The 17263-nt window shown below is 39.9% G+C and overlaps 1 protein-coding gene across 1 annotated transcript in view; it reads left to right on the top strand.

Annotated features, from left to right (window-relative positions):
• adamts15a (ADAM metallopeptidase with thrombospondin type 1 motif, 15a) overlaps window positions 1-16991 on the top strand; it is a 28994-nt gene extending 12003 nt beyond the window's left edge. The window contains exons 2-8 of the mRNA XM_084415304.1: window positions 1057-1189; window positions 4904-5071; window positions 12023-12309; window positions 12435-12612; window positions 12752-12927; window positions 14512-14687; window positions 16034-16991. Of these exons, the coding sequence (XP_084271430.1) occupies window positions 1057-1189; window positions 4904-5071; window positions 12023-12309; window positions 12435-12612; window positions 12752-12927; window positions 14512-14687; window positions 16034-16853 (1938 nt within the window). The 3' untranslated portion in view covers window positions 16854-16991. The remainder of the gene's footprint in view (window positions 1-1056; window positions 1190-4903; window positions 5072-12022; window positions 12310-12434; window positions 12613-12751; window positions 12928-14511; window positions 14688-16033) is intronic.
• Window positions 16992-17263: the final 272 nt, after the last annotated feature.

Genomic DNA, 17263 nt, shown 5'->3' with positions numbered 1-17263 from the left:
CCATGCAATTTAATTTGTGGTCAAAACTATCAGATCAAAAGTTGAGTGTTAAAGGAGTTGAATAAACTGTCTCTTTTGAATGTGGTGAAGCTTCTGTTCCCTTTAAACGTGTTGTAGCCAGAAAGAAACTCTACTTTTAATGCTAAGGTTACGACCGCAGTCAGTGTTAGTCCTTTTTTGGGAGTTGGTATAGGGTGTTGCACCATGGGATAAGGTTGACCAGCAAACCTGCTATTATGATGTTTAGTCAGTAGGGCTCAACAGATATTTTGAGAAAATTCATATAACACAATATAGGTCAGTTGGAAATTCCTTTGGACTGAGATACTGTATTTTACAACAATAAAAATAAGAGATATTTGGGATATCTGAAATATTTCCATGTCAATCAAAAGCACATTCCTCTAGCTAACTATTTCTTATTTTTCACTCACTTTCCTTTTCATTATGCTAGTGTGATTCTTCAGTTACATTTACCTGCATATCAGTGCTGCCCGAAAGTTTTATTTATTATTTTTATTATCACTAATATTAAAACTTTACGCCAGGATTTATGCTCCAATGATTGAAACCCAGCCTGATCTCATGAAATGCGTCTCTATAGAACACATTGTACGCGCAAATAAGTTTAAACTAATACGCACATACCCCACACCACTAATCCTACCCAAGTGTACAATACGCACATACCCCACACCACTAATCCTACCCAAGGGGTTTACATATGCACATAAAAAATAATTTTCGCGTATAAATTGTATGATAAATACAATGCGTGCTATAGAGATGCATTTCATGAGATTGGGTTGTTGAAACCACATGTCATTGGGTGACACTGTCTAGCATTATCACCCATTTGTATATTTACTGAAGGCTAAATGTAGCCTATTTAAAAAATAATTTAAAATTACACTTACCCTTGTATGGGTTAAATATGTGAAAATGTAATTTGTACTCAATTTGACTTGTAATTACAAATAAAATTAGCATTTACAATGTGTTAAAAAATTCAGATAAGGATAATGACCACAATTTGTTATTGTTTTGCTGATCTAGGACCTGTGTGGCGCTTCAACATGTGACACACTGGGTATGGCAGATGTTGGCACCATGTGTGATCCCAAGAGAAGTTGTTCTGTGATTGAAGATGATGGGTTGCCATCTGCCTTCACTACTGCCCATGAGCTTGGTAAGTGTAAACAGATGTATAAAGCGCAACAGTAGGGTTGTGGCATTTAAAATCCCATTCATTTTCTCCATTGAGCGCTCGAGTTTCATTCCGTTTTCCAACTGTACGTTGGTTAAGAATGAAATGGCTAGAATTTCTTCACACCAGTATTAAATCGAAAAATGGTCTATGAAAAAACTACATTACCCATAATCCCTGGCTCTCCTATAACTATATGACTTATTAGCAGTTTGCCCCTGCTGGCAGACGTTGTAACTACAACATTTGCTGGCAAAAAGCTTGTTTCCCTTTCTAGGGAACACCACACTGTATCTGATGTCGACGCTATGGGGAATGCCTCAGCGTGACTGCATCTGAAGCATGTGTGATTGGCGCAACGTGTGACGGCGTACTGCGGAAGCTATTAAGAATACTCAGAACCATGCAGCATTAGCTTCTGTGTCTTCAGCAAGAAGTAGGTGGATCTTGTGACCATCGAGGCAGGGGATTTAGAGGATTCACCACCTCTATCCCCTGCTTATGAGGAGCTGGTGGAGGTTGTTACAAGTGCAGTCGCCAAGTTAAACCGATTGGCTGGCTGAGAAACAAGAATCGGATCGTAAGAGCAAGCTGGATGAGTGTTTCCTGCCCAGTAAAACGCATCCTCCATGTCGGACCTGCTTCTCTGGCTAGACCTCCACACCGAGGTGTTGAGGTCCAGGGAAAAGCCCTTCTCCTCACGTATATCCAGCCTCACTCTCTCTAACTACGCTTTGTTTGTGGGGATGAGGGAGCACGGCTATGGAGCGATGCCCAGGATTGAAGAGACGCTGGCATGCTATCTCTCCGCTGAGGCTGCATCGTCCCTCAAGGCCCCGACCCTGCCCACCAAACCCTGTAGAACAACATTATCTCTGGTAGGCAAGGCTTACATGGCAGCAGGTCAGGCTAGTGAATGCCTTTACACAATGGCCATCCTTCAGGCATACCAGGCCGACCTGCTAAAGGACCTTGATGAAGGTGAGGGGGTTGGGTATGACACGATTAAAGGGGCCACCAAGGGGATGGCCCATGTCATCGGGTGCTCCATGTCAGCTCTAGTGGCTATGGAGAGACATCTATGGTTAAATCTCTTGGGCATCAAGATAAAAGTTCCTCCTTGATGACCCGCTGTCTTCTCCTGGCCTCTTCGCCAATGCTCGGTCGTTGAGAGGTTCCAGGAGGCTAAGAGACAGTCTGCAGCATTACAGAGATTTATCCCTCGCTGGCCCCTGGCCCCAGGGGTTTTTGCCAGAGAGCAACCCCAGCCATCAGCCTCTAGCTGCTCACATAGGAACAGCAGAAAGAGAGTGTTGCTCCTCAAGCCTCCCCTCAAAGTGCTTGGGGGCTGAGACAGCACTCTTGCTGTAGTAAGGATGATGCTATTACACTACACACACAGCAGACCTCAAGAAATCGATCTGCTAACCATGCCACCATCAACGTCATGGGTTTCCATGGGTTTCCCTCGAGCAGCGGTTTCCAGTGAACGCATGTCTCAGAATCTGCCCGGTATCATTGTGGTCACTCCCTGCAGGTGAGCCCCTTATGGGCATCGGACCTATCCCGTCGAAATGCACTGGAGGTCAGTCTCGTGACCATGACCTTTTATGAAATGGTTCTTAATGGGTCCTGCATACAACAGAGAAGGGGTAGAGAATCCAGTTTGGTTCTCACCCTCCAAGATTCAACAGGGTGTTATTTATGGTAGTGGGCCCCGAGCAGGCTCAGGTACTGGAACAGGGAGTTCAGTCTCTCTTGGCGAAGGAGGCCATTGAATGTATTCCTCATCTTGAGAGGGATTCCGGGTTCTTCAGCCCATACTTCGAACTTCGAAGTTGAACTTTGAAGTTCAACTCCCTTCAAGGATGGGGGTTGCATCCCATCATAGAGTTGCGTCAGTTACACCATACACTGAGGAGATACAGGTTCAAAATGTTGACGATTTCTCTTATCATGACTCAAATCAGATCTGAGGACTGGTTTGTCACGATAGATAAAAAAAAACACATACTTCCATATTTCCATTCTTCTTCAACATAGGAAGTTCCTAAGGTTCGCTTTTGGGGGAGAAGCTTACCAGTATCGGATACTTTCTTTCAGCTTAGCATTATACCCTCGCACCTTTACAAAGTGCATGGATGCAGCTCTGGCTCCTCTCAGACTCCAGGGCATCTGTGTGTTCAATCACATCAACGACAGGCTAATCTTAGCTCAGTCTCAAGAGATGCCGGTTCAGCATCGAGATGTCACCCTCACCCACATAAGGCACTTGGGGTTAAGACTAAACTCCAAGAAGAGTTTAAAGGTCAACTTTTATAGGACTAGTTTGGGACTCGGTTACCATGCAGGCATGACTGTCTCCTGCTCGTATAGAGTCGATTCTCTCAGCAGTGAACAAAATCAGGCTAGGCCAGGCCATCATGGTAAAACAATTTCAAAAGCTCCCTCACAGGCTGGGGAGCGGTTCATGACAGCCGCTCGACTTGAGGTCTGTGGAGTGGTCATCATCTCTCTTGGCACATAAACTGCCTGGAGATGATGGTTGTATTTCTAGCCCTTAATAACTCCCTCCCAGATCTCAGACGCTATCATGTTTATGTTCGTACAGACAATACATCGGTAGTCTCATACATAAATTAGGGGGTCTGAGGTTGCGCCCTCTTTGCAGACTAGCAAACCAGATCCTTCTGTGGTCCCAGGGCAAGCTGCTCTCCAGGAGGGATCTTCTGTTGTAGACCGGGGGCAAAATCTACCACCCCCAGTCGGAGATGTATAAGCTTTCGGTTTGGCCCCTGAGGGGGACCGACTCTTGAACTATGGTCTCTCAGCTGAGGTTTTTGAGACCATCCTAAACTCTAGAGCTCCCTAAAGTGGAGAGTCTTTACATTATGGTGCAGAGAATGTCAGTTTGACAGTTAACTGCCCAGTGGATTCAGTGGCAGAGTTACTTTAGGATTGTTTTTCCACATGGCAGCGATAGCTGCCTTCCACACACGTTAGGCAATGGGTCTTTAGCGAGACACCAATTAATAACCCATTTCCTTCATGGCAAGGTCTGCAGTTCACGTTAGAGTTCCGGCCTGGGATTTGGCCGTTGCTTTGGAAGGGTTGCCCCAGGCACCCTTCAAGCCCCTGGACTCAATTTCAGAGAAATTCCTAGCACTAAAAATGGCATTTCTGTTGGCTATTACATCCCTTAAGGCTATTACCCCCTGCAAAACATGTGGGACTAGAACCAGTTATTTCAGTATCCAAAATCTTTTGGAGGATCTACACAACATTGTCCCAGAGATATGATGTTCATTCAGTTCAGATTAGCTCAGTGGAACAGTAAGACAAGATAAGCTCTATTGAAGTGGCTTGTTTCCCTGTAGGAAGCCTCATAGGCGGTTTTGTAAAAGTTTCCTCTCAAGGCCAGGGAGGAAATGTGGGGAGCTGTTGGAGGTATTGTAGAAGTGACTCAGCATAGCTTTGGTCTGATTGCTGACAGGAAAATTGTGTGAAAGTTATTGGAATTATTGGTGATTTAAAAGGCAAAAATCTAAACTTACATTTGTATAATTTCCAGAGATGCTTCATTTACATCAACATGGAGTGCTGGCACACATTGCATTTTATTTTTTTTCTCTCCTCTTCTGTGTTTTCATAATTTCTCACTCTTTCCTTCTCCCCTTTATTCCTTCTCCGCTGCAGGACATGTATTCAATATGCCACATGATAATGTTAAGGCATGTGAGGAGGTTTTTGGCAAGCTGCAGGACAATCACATGATGTCTCCCACTCTGATCCGAATCAACCGCACCAGTCCTTGGTCCCCATGCAGTGCTGCCATTATCACCGACTACCTGGACGGTGGACATGGTAAGTCAAAGAAAGTGAAACATAGCAGGATGAGACTTTGTGAATTTGAGAAAGTGCTCATGAATTTTTATATCAAAATGTAGTGTGTTCAGTTTAAAAATGTATATAATTTTGTCATTTAAGCTATAGATTTTTTTTTTTGCTAAAGATGTTTTATTTATTGATTGCATTAGTGTCTAATGAAGTTACGTGTTTAACATGAGGGTTGGAGCAGCTATGTACCCAACTGTTCAGGGTCAGTAATGGCTTGTTTCCACCGAGTGGTACGGTACAGTACGGTACGGTACAGTACAGTACAGTCCAGTACAATTCGGGACGGTAAACCCTGATCCGGCTTGCGTTTCCACTGCCGACAGTACCCTTACTTGGTACTGTAGGCGTGGTGTTTGCCGGAAAGAAGCGATCGACGTCAGATCTTGTTCTTGCTTCTCGGCATGTGGCTGTTTGTCACAAGAAGACACGCTCCGACATTAGGCATTTCTCAATACCAAGTACGCAAAGTTCGGACTTACCAAGTCTGACTCAGAAGAACTCCCGAGGACGCAAGTCCGTTAATTCTGCAAATGGAACAGCCGTTCTTGAAAGCGTCACTCAGCTCGCTCTGCTACTCCGGTTATCTCTGTATGTACATTTTAGGCCACAATAAAACGAAATGTTATGAAACACCACTCTGCCTCTTTTCGTTTTCATCTAAAGACATTTGAAACATTATAGGCACACAAATGTGGTTCAGGCAACGCGTATTGATTATATTCACCCCATGCATATCGTTAGCCTATTTATAACAAAACAAATATAAAACACAACCCTGCCTCTTTTCGTTTAATTTTTTTTTATATATTTTTTTAACATATTCCAGGCAATATGTACTAAACAACAAATGTTGCAATAAACAACATTACAGTGATCATCTTGTAATAAAATTAAAAATGACAAAACTTAACCCTATCTCTTTTTGTTAAATTTCAGTTTTATCAATAATAGCCATTATAAAAGTATAAGTAAAAGGTACAAGAAGCTATACAATAAGAAATAAAGCGAACAATTCAGTCAAATATACAAATTCAGCGCTCTAGTCTAACGTTACAACGGTAAAGTTAAATAGCCTAAATATATGAAACTTCACTTAGCCCTCAGCCAAAACGATTGGCCAGGGAACAAATGATAAAGTCACAAGACCAAAGATCGCCCATTAGGTCTACACAAGACGAATTATATCTCATGTTTAACCACTACAGAGACGTCAGAGTCAGCGGCAAACGTCAGAACGACTGGAAAGGCTGTTGCAGGCGGGGTACATGAGCGCAGAGCGCCCGGTGATCGCCTGGAATGGATATCATAACCTGGATAAAATTTTCATAAATCTTTATAAATAAACCACAGATTTGAGCTTTAAACAACTACATTCTCAACTGAAAAACTCGTAAAACTACATTTCGTAACACAATACCAGTAGAATTATATTTCAACTGTATATTAAAAAATGGCGCTTCTTATGTTGTCATTCCTCTTTTAGCACGTGCAAGTGACGATTCTCTGTCGACCAATCAACGTTCTGCAGTGAGTCTAACTCCACCCTTTAGGTACCATACCACTGTGCTAGGTACCCCAACGGAAGGGTACCGAAAAAGTGGTACGGTATGGTTTGGCATTTTGGTACCATTCACAACTTTTGGACAATGGAAACAGAAATAATTGCGTACCGTACTGTACTGTACCGTACCGTACCGCACCGCTCGGTGGAAACGAGCCATGCGATTTTTTTTTTAAAGAAACTAATCATTTAATTCAGCAAGGAAGCGTTAAATTGATCAAAAGTGACAGTAAAGACATTAACTAGAGGTTAAGTTTGTAAACAAATTTTGATGTTGGCTTGAGAAAGCCCGAATGGGCAGCCTGACTCAAAGCACATGTCTGTTCGGTGTTCTGGAGCTGACCCCACCACAAAAAAAAAAAATTGTTTTCATGTATTTGTATTATTATAATTTTTTTTGTATTCTAATAAATAAACTTATTATTACAGCAAAATTATTCATACAAGTTAAAGTTCACTATAAGCAAAGCACAAGCAATAGCACAAATAAATCAGGTTTCAGGTTTGTAGGTGTTCAGGTACACCAATTGAATAATCAAATATTCAAATAACATTGCACACTCTTTACTAAATACTACAAAAGTTATTCAGTCAATGCCAGGGAGTGATTTTTTTTTCTTTGTCTGTTTTTTTTGTTGGATTACCATTAAAGACAGCAGCTGGTAAATGCAGGCGCTTTAAGACATAATGCACAAATTCAATGATACACAGCCGCTTTCTTTCTCAACGGTTTTCACCTTATTCCGCTCCACCCACTTTTAATACTTCAATCTTCCGCATTTTGTCATCCAACTTCCGCTAAACTGACATGGCACATCCGGTAGCTAGTTCAGTAGTTAGAAGATTGTTTATAGCTATCCAAATCTTTAGCGAAATGACAAATAATGTTAATACCGTAAATGTTTTAAAATGGGAGCACGGAGAAAACTTTGTACGACGATCAGATGGTCTTTTATTGTCCCATCCATCGTCATTGTTAACGTGGGTAGACGATATGAAGAAGTGGCCAGAGGTAACCTATGGGGACATATTTAACTACTTCGTCCTGTCAGAAAGAGTTGATGGAGCAGCAATGAAAAATTATAATTATGTTGCTTTCCACAAGATACTTGCAGCTTTGTAAATAAGCAGGAATGAGAATAATTAGGGTTAAGGATAGGATATTAGGTAATTGTGGTGGGATGCATTTTAAATTGGTTGTGTTAAACAAGAGATACATTTGTGATTTTGTGTTTTAGAAAAATATAAATTGATTAAATAAGTTGTATAAAATCAGTTGTAAGAAGTGCTTGATGTTTTCATGAAGCTATAGAGACACCTTCTACTGACCTTCATGTAGAAGTAATATTTCACCATTTAATTAAAAGTATATTTAAAAAGTAATAAACCAAGATGGAATTAATTTACAAACTTGACATGACTTATTCCTTCTAACTAGAAGACTTAATTACTTTAAGTTTTAAGGGGAATCTACAGAGCTCACATTATATGGTTTTATAATAAATTACTGACAGGTAACATCTGGTCATATAAAAATAACTATTCACAACAGGTAACATCTGGTCACATTGTAAAGGTTTATAAAAATAACTACTTACACTATTTACACTGATTAGTTAAAGCAAAACCAAAGCAGAAAGTATAGACAGACGTGGAACGCACCTACAAATCAACATTTATTCATCCTCTACATCAGAAATTATTTCGCTTCGAAGGTTGCACAGGGCTGCACAAATTCTCAGAATTTTATCAATTTTAGGGGTGAAGTTAATTGGAAATGTTTGAGACAGGACTTTGAAGTTTTTAAGTCGGCATATGACCCGCTCAACGTGGATACGTACATTGGCGATTCGCCTAGTGTTAGTGGTGTCTTCTTCAGAGAGATGCATGCCTCTCTTGGTGAATGCTGGAAGGACAAGTTTCACCTTCCTTTCATAGAGGAGATCGGTAATGGTGAAGCCTCTGTCTGCCATTACTTCATTGCCTGGACGAAGGTATTCCAGGAACCCTGAATTTGCAGTTATGAATTTATCACTGCACCTTCTTCCATACGCTGGTGAGATGAACATGATCAGTCCACACGGTGCAATGGAGACCAGGTATTTGATGGTGTTCTGGCTGTAGTAATGGCTGTAGGACTCACCTCTTGAGTCAAGGTTGCGTGGCTTCTGAAGGGGTGTCTGAACAGTCGATCACACATGTTGTGTTTGGAAATTGTTCTCTGAAACACTGAGGCATTGTTGCCTGGATTGTCTCCCTGGGAAGCCATGGTATGTAACACCTAATCTTCTCCTCAATAATGTCAAGCCAACATGAAATCACCTTTCTTATAATGGACTGAAAAACACCAAACCTTTCAGCAAGATCACCCTGCAATAAATTAAGACGCAGCTTCATCAGAGTCATCAGGAGCTGATCCCAAGTGTGTAGCTGAAAGCTGTTGGTGTATGAATTGGTAAGGTGCTCGGCAACTGAATGGAATGCATCCAATGTCAACCCTGAGTAGAGTTGACAAAGGTGGCCGTTTCTCAGCAGAGTTATGTACAATGGTGCCGGCTCAACGCATTGTGTTCCCATTTCAGATGTAGGTGGCTTCAGGTTGAGTTGAGATTTTGAAGTGTAGTTGGGGTCAGAGACAGATGGATCCTCCCATTGTGTTTCTGCATCACAGGTCTGGGGCATGTGGATGTGATCATCCTCACAGCTGTCCACTGCATCACTGACGCTCATCGATGCATCTATGGAAATAATATAACCATAAACATTTTTACATTAATTCTCATGATCTATTTTAAGTACTAATATATGATTGCACCCATACTTACACAGAACAGTGTGTGAGAGAGAGAGGCATTAAAAACGAGACAGTATACACACAATCTCCTAACTCTACGTAGGTTAATATTAATCAATATCAATATCTGAATGAGAGATGTAGCTAGCTGGCCTGCTAGCATCGTCAATCTCTGTAACTTACAGGAATAATGTGAGCTATTGTAAGACTGCAATGTACCATAATAGCCTATCTTGTACTATCGTGAATATTCATTAATTCATTATTTCAGACCCTTAGGTCCATATCACAAAGTAAAAGAAATATAAGAAATATGACATATATTGGTGGGCAATGGTAATCATGCAAGATTCGTTGTATTTTGTTCACGACTCGTTACTGATCTGAAATGTATTCATAGAACGGACTTCACGAATCTAACAAGCACATAGCTAACAGTTAGGTAACGTTAAGTTAGCTTACCTGAATCTGATAACCTGTTCAGCACCCGACTTCTTTTCCCGGAACATCATAGCCGAGCCATTTCTCGGGGTAAGGGTGTTCATCAGTCGGCTTCCCGTCCATGAAATGGTTTGAACACACATAAGGGTGCTTGGGTACATAGATATCATATATAAACGCTAGATGTCTTATGGCGCAGTCACTTCCGGCATCATCGTTCGGCCATCTTGTCACAGTGCTCTGTGCATTAAGGTGAATGATCAGCACTCACACAAATCCTCTTATCTCGCTGAAATCTTGACGGATTTACAAACGGTTTGGTTTCTTACAAACGTTATTAACGTGGCTATAATTCTGAATGCTTGAACATGTATGTTATAATTTTTCATATGTATGCAGTGTATGTATGCAGTGTCATAACTACATCTCTGACGTTTATAACAAACCAAACCGTTTGAAAATCGGTAGAAAAATGAGCAAGTTATGGTTATTTAAAAGTACATGCACCATTGAAGTAGTGAGCGAGTACACTGTGGCAAGATGGCCGCCACGTGCGGACGTCGACCTCCATTGGCCAGCAGTGCGCACGAGACATCTAGCCTTTATATATGATATCTATGCTTGGGTAGGTACTTCAAGTTTAGCGCCTTCCGCCATTGCCTCGGGTGCTCCTCGTCTTTAGGTGGTGGCTGTAAATTGTAAAGTGCACCACAACACCGCTTCACATTGTGTTCGTAACACCGTTGGTTCAATTGTTCTCTCCTCTTAATCCAATTGTTATGGCAGCCCTTAACTGAGTATATAATACTTGACATATTTTACCGTTACAGCTATATAATTACGTCTAGCAACTTGCGTAGGTCCCTTTCAGCCATAAGTTGAAGTCCCTCTCAGCCGGAAGTAAGATGACAAAACGAACGCAATGGCGTCACCCTTGTTGTCGTGGAAAATAAGGTGAACTTCAGACTAGGCCCAAGGTCTGTGGTGAGTTTGGTGCTTAGAGAATTAAAGTTCTATGAGTCAGAAAATTTAGTCTCAGAAGAATAATATTAAGTTTAAATAGCATTTCAGTATGCTGGCTTTCTCAAGCCAACATAATGTTACAAAAAATATGTTTCAAATAAATGCTTTTCTTTTGAACTTTCTATTCACCAAAGAATCCTGAAAAATCACGTTTCCCCCAAAAAATATTAAGCAGCACAACCATCAAGATCTAAAATCTGTAATATTAAGAAATGTTTCTTGAGCACCAACTCAGTATATTAGAATGATTTCTGAAGGATCATGTGACACTGAATAACTGGAGTAATTTTATTTTTTTTATATTATAAAAAAGTCATTTGAAATTGTAATAATATTTCTAAATTTGACTGTTTTACTGTATTTTTTAATAAATGCAGCCTTGGTGAGCACAAAAGATTTTTTTTTTTAAACATTTTAAAAATCTAACCGTACCCTTTTGAATGGTAGTGTATATGAGTCAGCTTAGGGCTAAATAGAGTGATTTAGAGAGTCTGGGTTTAACACCTCAGTGTTGGTGCTTTCTAAAAAGCTGTCTTCAAAGCAATAGATGTCTCAAGGTCAGCTTAAGTTACAGCTTGCAAAAATTCTGTGATCTAAATTTTTGTTTAAACAGTGTGGCAACTGATGTAACTGTTTGACTGGAGTGTTTCTGTGAAGGTTTACAGTGGGGTCCCTGTGGGATTCAAACCCCTCTCAGGGTTGGTATTTGCCCTCTGTAGACTAAGACGTGTATTGTATGTACACTACATCTGTGATAAACATAAAAATCTAAAACAAATATGTCATGCCCACATTTTAGTCATCTATTTAAACTTTAGTTCCTTACTGTTAAAAACAATACTTTTTGCATTTTAACCCTCATCCTCTCCTTGCATTCTGTAACAAATCCTTCCCTCACGGGTCAAAATTACCCAAAGCCCTAAAATTATACTTTTTTCACCCCAGTTTTTTTGTTTTGTAAAATAATTGTATATTTTAATAAAATAATAAGAAAAACAGGTAAAATTAGAGCAAGCATAAATATCTAAAGTGCTGTAAATACAATTTCATACAACTGTTTATATGTAACACTTTCTATTATTCTTTGATATCGTTGCAGGTGATTGTCTGCTAGATCAACCTCAGAAACCGTTAGCTCTTCCAGACGTGCTTCCTGGTGCATCGTATGGTTTAGAGCGACAGTGTGAGCTTGCCTTCGGTGCCGGCTCAAAGCCGTGCCCATTCATGCAGGCACCATGTCAGCGCTTATGGTGCACAGGGAAGACCCGTGGGCAACTGGTGTGCCAGACAAGACACTTTCCGTGGGCAGATGGAACCAGCTGCGGGGACGGACAGCTTTGCATGCGGGGCACATGCATGGAGAAACAGGAGATAACTAAAACTAAGGTACCTTCACACACTGCCCGGCCAAAAAAAAAAGTTGCTGTTTGGATTTAAATTGTCATGGGATGTTTAATGTTTAAAGGTCAAGTGAGCTCTGACATCCCCCTCTTCCTGTTCCTCTCTGTTAGGTGGATGGCAGATGGGGTAAATGGGGGCCATTTGGTACCTGCTCCAGAACTTGTGGAGGTGGTGTGCAGCTGTCTAAGAGAGAGTGTGACAACCCTGTGCCAGAGAACGAAGGCAAATACTGTCAGGGAGTGAGGGTCAAATACCGGTCCTGCAACCTATCCCCATGCACTGACACAGGTTTAAAAAACATTTTTATCCAAAAAAATCAGCATCAATGGATACATTAAGTAAACAAAAATCATTTGGAATCATTTTTGCATATGGAATCAAATATTTCAAGAATGTGCTCTTCTTTCATCTGCCCCTTTTTTTTTAGGCAAGAGCTATCGTGAGGAGCAGTGTGAAGCTTATAATGGGTTTAGTCTGAACACTAACCGGCTCACCCCTTCTGTGGTGTGGGTGCCCAAATATTCTGGTGTGTCGGCCAAAGATATGTGCAAGCTGATCTGCAGGGCAAATGGAACAGGATACTTCTATGTTCTTGCACCAAAGGTGAGCAATAAGTGTTAAGAACCATCTACCACATTTAGAAATGACTTGTAAAAAATATATAACAAAGTTGGGTTCAAAAGCATCAAAAAAATATAAATACAAAAATATAATTTTAATATTTAATTTTAATATGAATATCATGCATTCAGGGGAAATATATGAGTTAACATAATATAATAACATTAATAATATCATATTTTAGTCATATATATAGTCTTAGGTAATATAATATATAACCTAGTCTGTGTCTCATGAAAAAGAGCTTCTCTCACTGGAGATAATGGAGCTTGAGTGCTTTATGGGGGATGCGGAAAACACATTAATTTATAGGGTCTCCTACAGTTTACATCCTGTAAGCGAGTACAAGAGATTATGATATAAAGTGAACCTAAGACACCTTAACACCATAAAATACATTTGCAATAGTTTGGTACATGAAAGGCTATACACGCAATATCAGAACAGTTATGAGTTAGTGGACATTCATCTAAGAATTTATTGAAAGGTAAAGAATCATTCAATTAAAAACATATTACTATACGCATGAGAAGAAAGTACGTGGTGAGCTTAGTCACTGCAGACAGAGCCGAGAGGTCAGGAAGAGGAAAGATAACCAATGTGAAAGGGCCTATCTTTTGTGAGATAGTGTTGTGTGGAGTGAAACTATACAGATGCAACAGTTATGTCATGACTAGTGCATGGCTAAAGGTATGTTTATGAAACTGACATGCTGTTTTAACCAGGCTTTGACACTGTAGAAACTATTCAGAGCTTGAACTCTTAAGGAGACTGAAAAAAACTCTAATCTACTCAAGTCATGATTTGCCAAAGGCACATTCTTTTATACATACATTTATATATTTATGTAAATACCCATTTATAATATAAATACCCTGCAATTGTACTTTTGGTGTACTAAATTGGTATACTTAAAGTCTGTTAAATTGGAACAACAAATTTTGTACTTAAGCCACTTTAGTTATCTGGAAATAGTGCTGAGGTCCAACTAAAGATATACTTGAGTATATTTGATTGTGCTAAAGTGGAACTATTGCAAGTATTCTTTAGGCATACTTTAAATATTTATTCACTTTCGGCTGGACGCCCACACATCACGTCATACTTAGAAATCAGCCTTTTGTTGGAGTCGATACGATAGCCTCGTAGGCAGCGTGTAGCATGTAACATGTAGCGTGATTGCACTTCGGGTGACCCAAATTCGAGTCCCGATCCTGTCCCTTTCTCTCCCAGTTCACAATAAAGGCACAAAAAAAAAGAAAGAAAATGAAATCAGCCTGTTTTGCAAAGCTGCTCTGACACTGAGCACTTTATCTAATGTAAAGGATTTATCTAATGTAATCCTCTAATGCATACATCTTCTGTATATCTTTATTTTAATATCTATAATTTCACTCAATTACAAAAAAATTATAATAATTATTCATCTTAATCATCAATACATGAATCATTGTTTTTTTAAAGAAAAAAATTGTTGTAAAAGAATTGCCCTTGTAGTCACCATAAAATGCTGCAATTACGTTTAAATTTTAAATCATTTAAATAAATTTTCTCTGCTTTTTATAGGTTGTTGATGGTACACCATGTTCTCCTGACTCCTCATCAGTCTGTGTCCAAGGCAAATGCATCAAGGCAGGCTGTGATGGAAAACTGGGATCTAACAAAAAGTTTGACAAGTGTGGTGTCTGTGGAGGAGATAACAAGAACTGCAAGAAGGTCTCAGGCCTTTTCACCAAGCCCATGTAAGTGAAGTTAAATAAGAAGATAAATAATCTTAAAGGGTCATGAAATTAAGCATACAGCGTCAGTTCTGGCAGGTAAATTAGTCAAGCTCGCAGCTTGAGAGTCAGCTGATCCACATCTACCTATAGGATTATGTATCACTGTATACATAAGCTCCATCAGTATTATCAGCATGCAGCTATCACGTTCTCAGGAGCTAATTACCCTCCTCCATCCCCAGCTCCTCCTCTCGTGCAGTCAGTATTTGGCCTTCTGAGTGCCCTTTGAATCAGAATAAATTTTCGAATGATGTTGTACTTTAAAATCTTGAATTAATGATATCTGCAATACATTCATGTTGGTTCTGTTCTGTTTACCCTAAGGGGGGTTTATTGCTGCTCTCCCTGCTCTTATCCATGCTAGGCTGCATGGATGTGCAGGGAGTTCTTGCCCAGAACAGAACCATACCGCTAATCCTAACTGCATGCTAATTGTCAATCGTATTTGACGATAGTGGTCCTGACAGAACGGCATTTTTTTGTTCTCTAAGGTCCACTTATAATGATAAAAAAAAATACATAAAAAATATCCTAATTTAGAAGTAATAATAAGGTATTTTCAATCCTCTCTTTCAAACACTCAGTTTTAATGGGCGTGCCACATTCAAGACTTTGAAGTAAATGGCCAATGCAATATGATTGGGTCACAGTTTTGCATATTAAAATCATTTTCAAAGTTCCTGCCATTACACATGTGGAACTTCCAATGTTGAAAAATATCTCGTAACATAGTTGAAACATTTGCCAACAATGTGAAACATTTATTAAAGTTTATAATGAGACAAATAACGTGTTATAATAATAATAATGTGACAAAATCCCAAACTAGTCTTTTCTGAGCTTGGTTTTAATAAAAGCTGTTTTTGGACTAAAAAGGAAGTTTTGAGCTCTGAAACTTACAGGTTATTTTTCTAGTTCAATGACCTCTTATATGTCAAAAGATAAAGAACATTTTTATTTCCCAATTCATGACCCATTTAAATGAATTCATGCATTGTTTATTAACTTCGTGCTTTTAGTAGGCCTGGGTATCAATACAGATTTCCCGATCTGATTCTAAATTTGATTAGATTTCACTAGATTCTGTTATAGGGTATATTTTCAATTATAATATCCTTTTATACCTACATTATACAGGACAGTTTCTTGCCATTATTTTTATTTTTATTTTTATGTGGTCACATTCAATACAGACTGCAAACTCACATTCTCATTATTTTTGATGCATGCAGACTGGTCAACTGATATACAGAACTAGGAAAGAAAAGATTATGTAAAAAACATTCTAATATTTTTTCTTTTCTCAGGCATGGTTACAATTTTGTGGTCATGCTTCCCATGGGAGCCTCCAATGTCGACATCAGGCAGCGTGGCTACAAGGGCATCATGAGTGATGACAACTATCTTGCTGTCAAGAACAACCAGGGCAAGTACCTGCTGAATGGAAACTATGTGGTTTCAGCCATGGAGAAGGATATTCTGGTGAAAGGGAGTCTGCTCCGCTACAGTGGAACGGTTGGGTCCTCAGAGACTCTACAGGCTGTGAAGCCTCTGGGTGAAGTCCTGATAATTGAAGTGCTGTCTGTGGGCCAGATGACACCTCCACGCATACGCTATTCTTTCTACTTGCCACGGGAGAGCAAAGATAACAAGGTGCAAAAGAAAGAAGAAAAGGCACGTGCTGAAAACAGTGTTCTTAGAGAAGATGGAGGAATCAGTAAAGGTGGAAAGGAGGCAGATCTTCTCAAGGACAAAATCTCACCTATGTACGTCAAAGATATCGCACTAAAACCAGGGAAGTGGGTGGTGGCAGGGTGGGATGTTTGCTCAGTTACTTGCGGTAATGGACTCCAGAGGAGGATGGTGCAATGTCTTGGGGTAGATGGTGGGCCTGGGGTGGACTGTGACCCTAACCAAAAGCCAAGTGCTATTCGGGCATGTGGAGAACCTTGCCCCATGTGGGAGGTGGGTGACTGGTCCCCCTGCTCCAAGACTTGTGGGAAGGGTTTCAAACGGCGCCTGCTCCACTGCGTTACAAAACTGGGAGCGTTGCTTTCCAGGGAGAAGTGTGCAGACAAGAAGAAGCCACAGGAGCTGGACTTCTGTTCATTAGCCCCTTGTAAATAATCAGTATCTCGCTTTATTATTGCTCTACATGGACCTTCTATTTTTGCCGAATTGCATATTCAAAAGAGAAAAGAACAAAGAAAAAAGACTATGTTCTGGATCATAGTTTATATTTTCTCATCTGCCTGACAAAAGGACAAAAAATGACAACAAAAAAAGTGACAAAAGACAGACAACTGAGGTCATGAGATAAACAGGCTTGAACAAAAATGCAAATAGTACTCTACCTCCAATTGTAACAATTATTAAATAATCCATCACCTGTAAATCATCCAGATGAGACCAAATTCATAATCAAGAATAGCATTATAGCCTGATGTCATTACAATTCATAGGTATTCGTACATAATATCTTCATATATATTTTTGTTTGTTTGAATAAATGCCATAAAGACGTATTGACAGCATCT

The sequence above is a fragment of the Rutilus rutilus genome (genome assembly GCF_951802725.1).
Source record: "Rutilus rutilus genome assembly, chromosome: 7".
Classification (NCBI taxonomy): domain Eukaryota; kingdom Metazoa; phylum Chordata; class Actinopteri; order Cypriniformes; family Leuciscidae; genus Rutilus; species Rutilus rutilus.
This window is presented reverse-complemented; position numbering and strand designations above follow the sequence as displayed.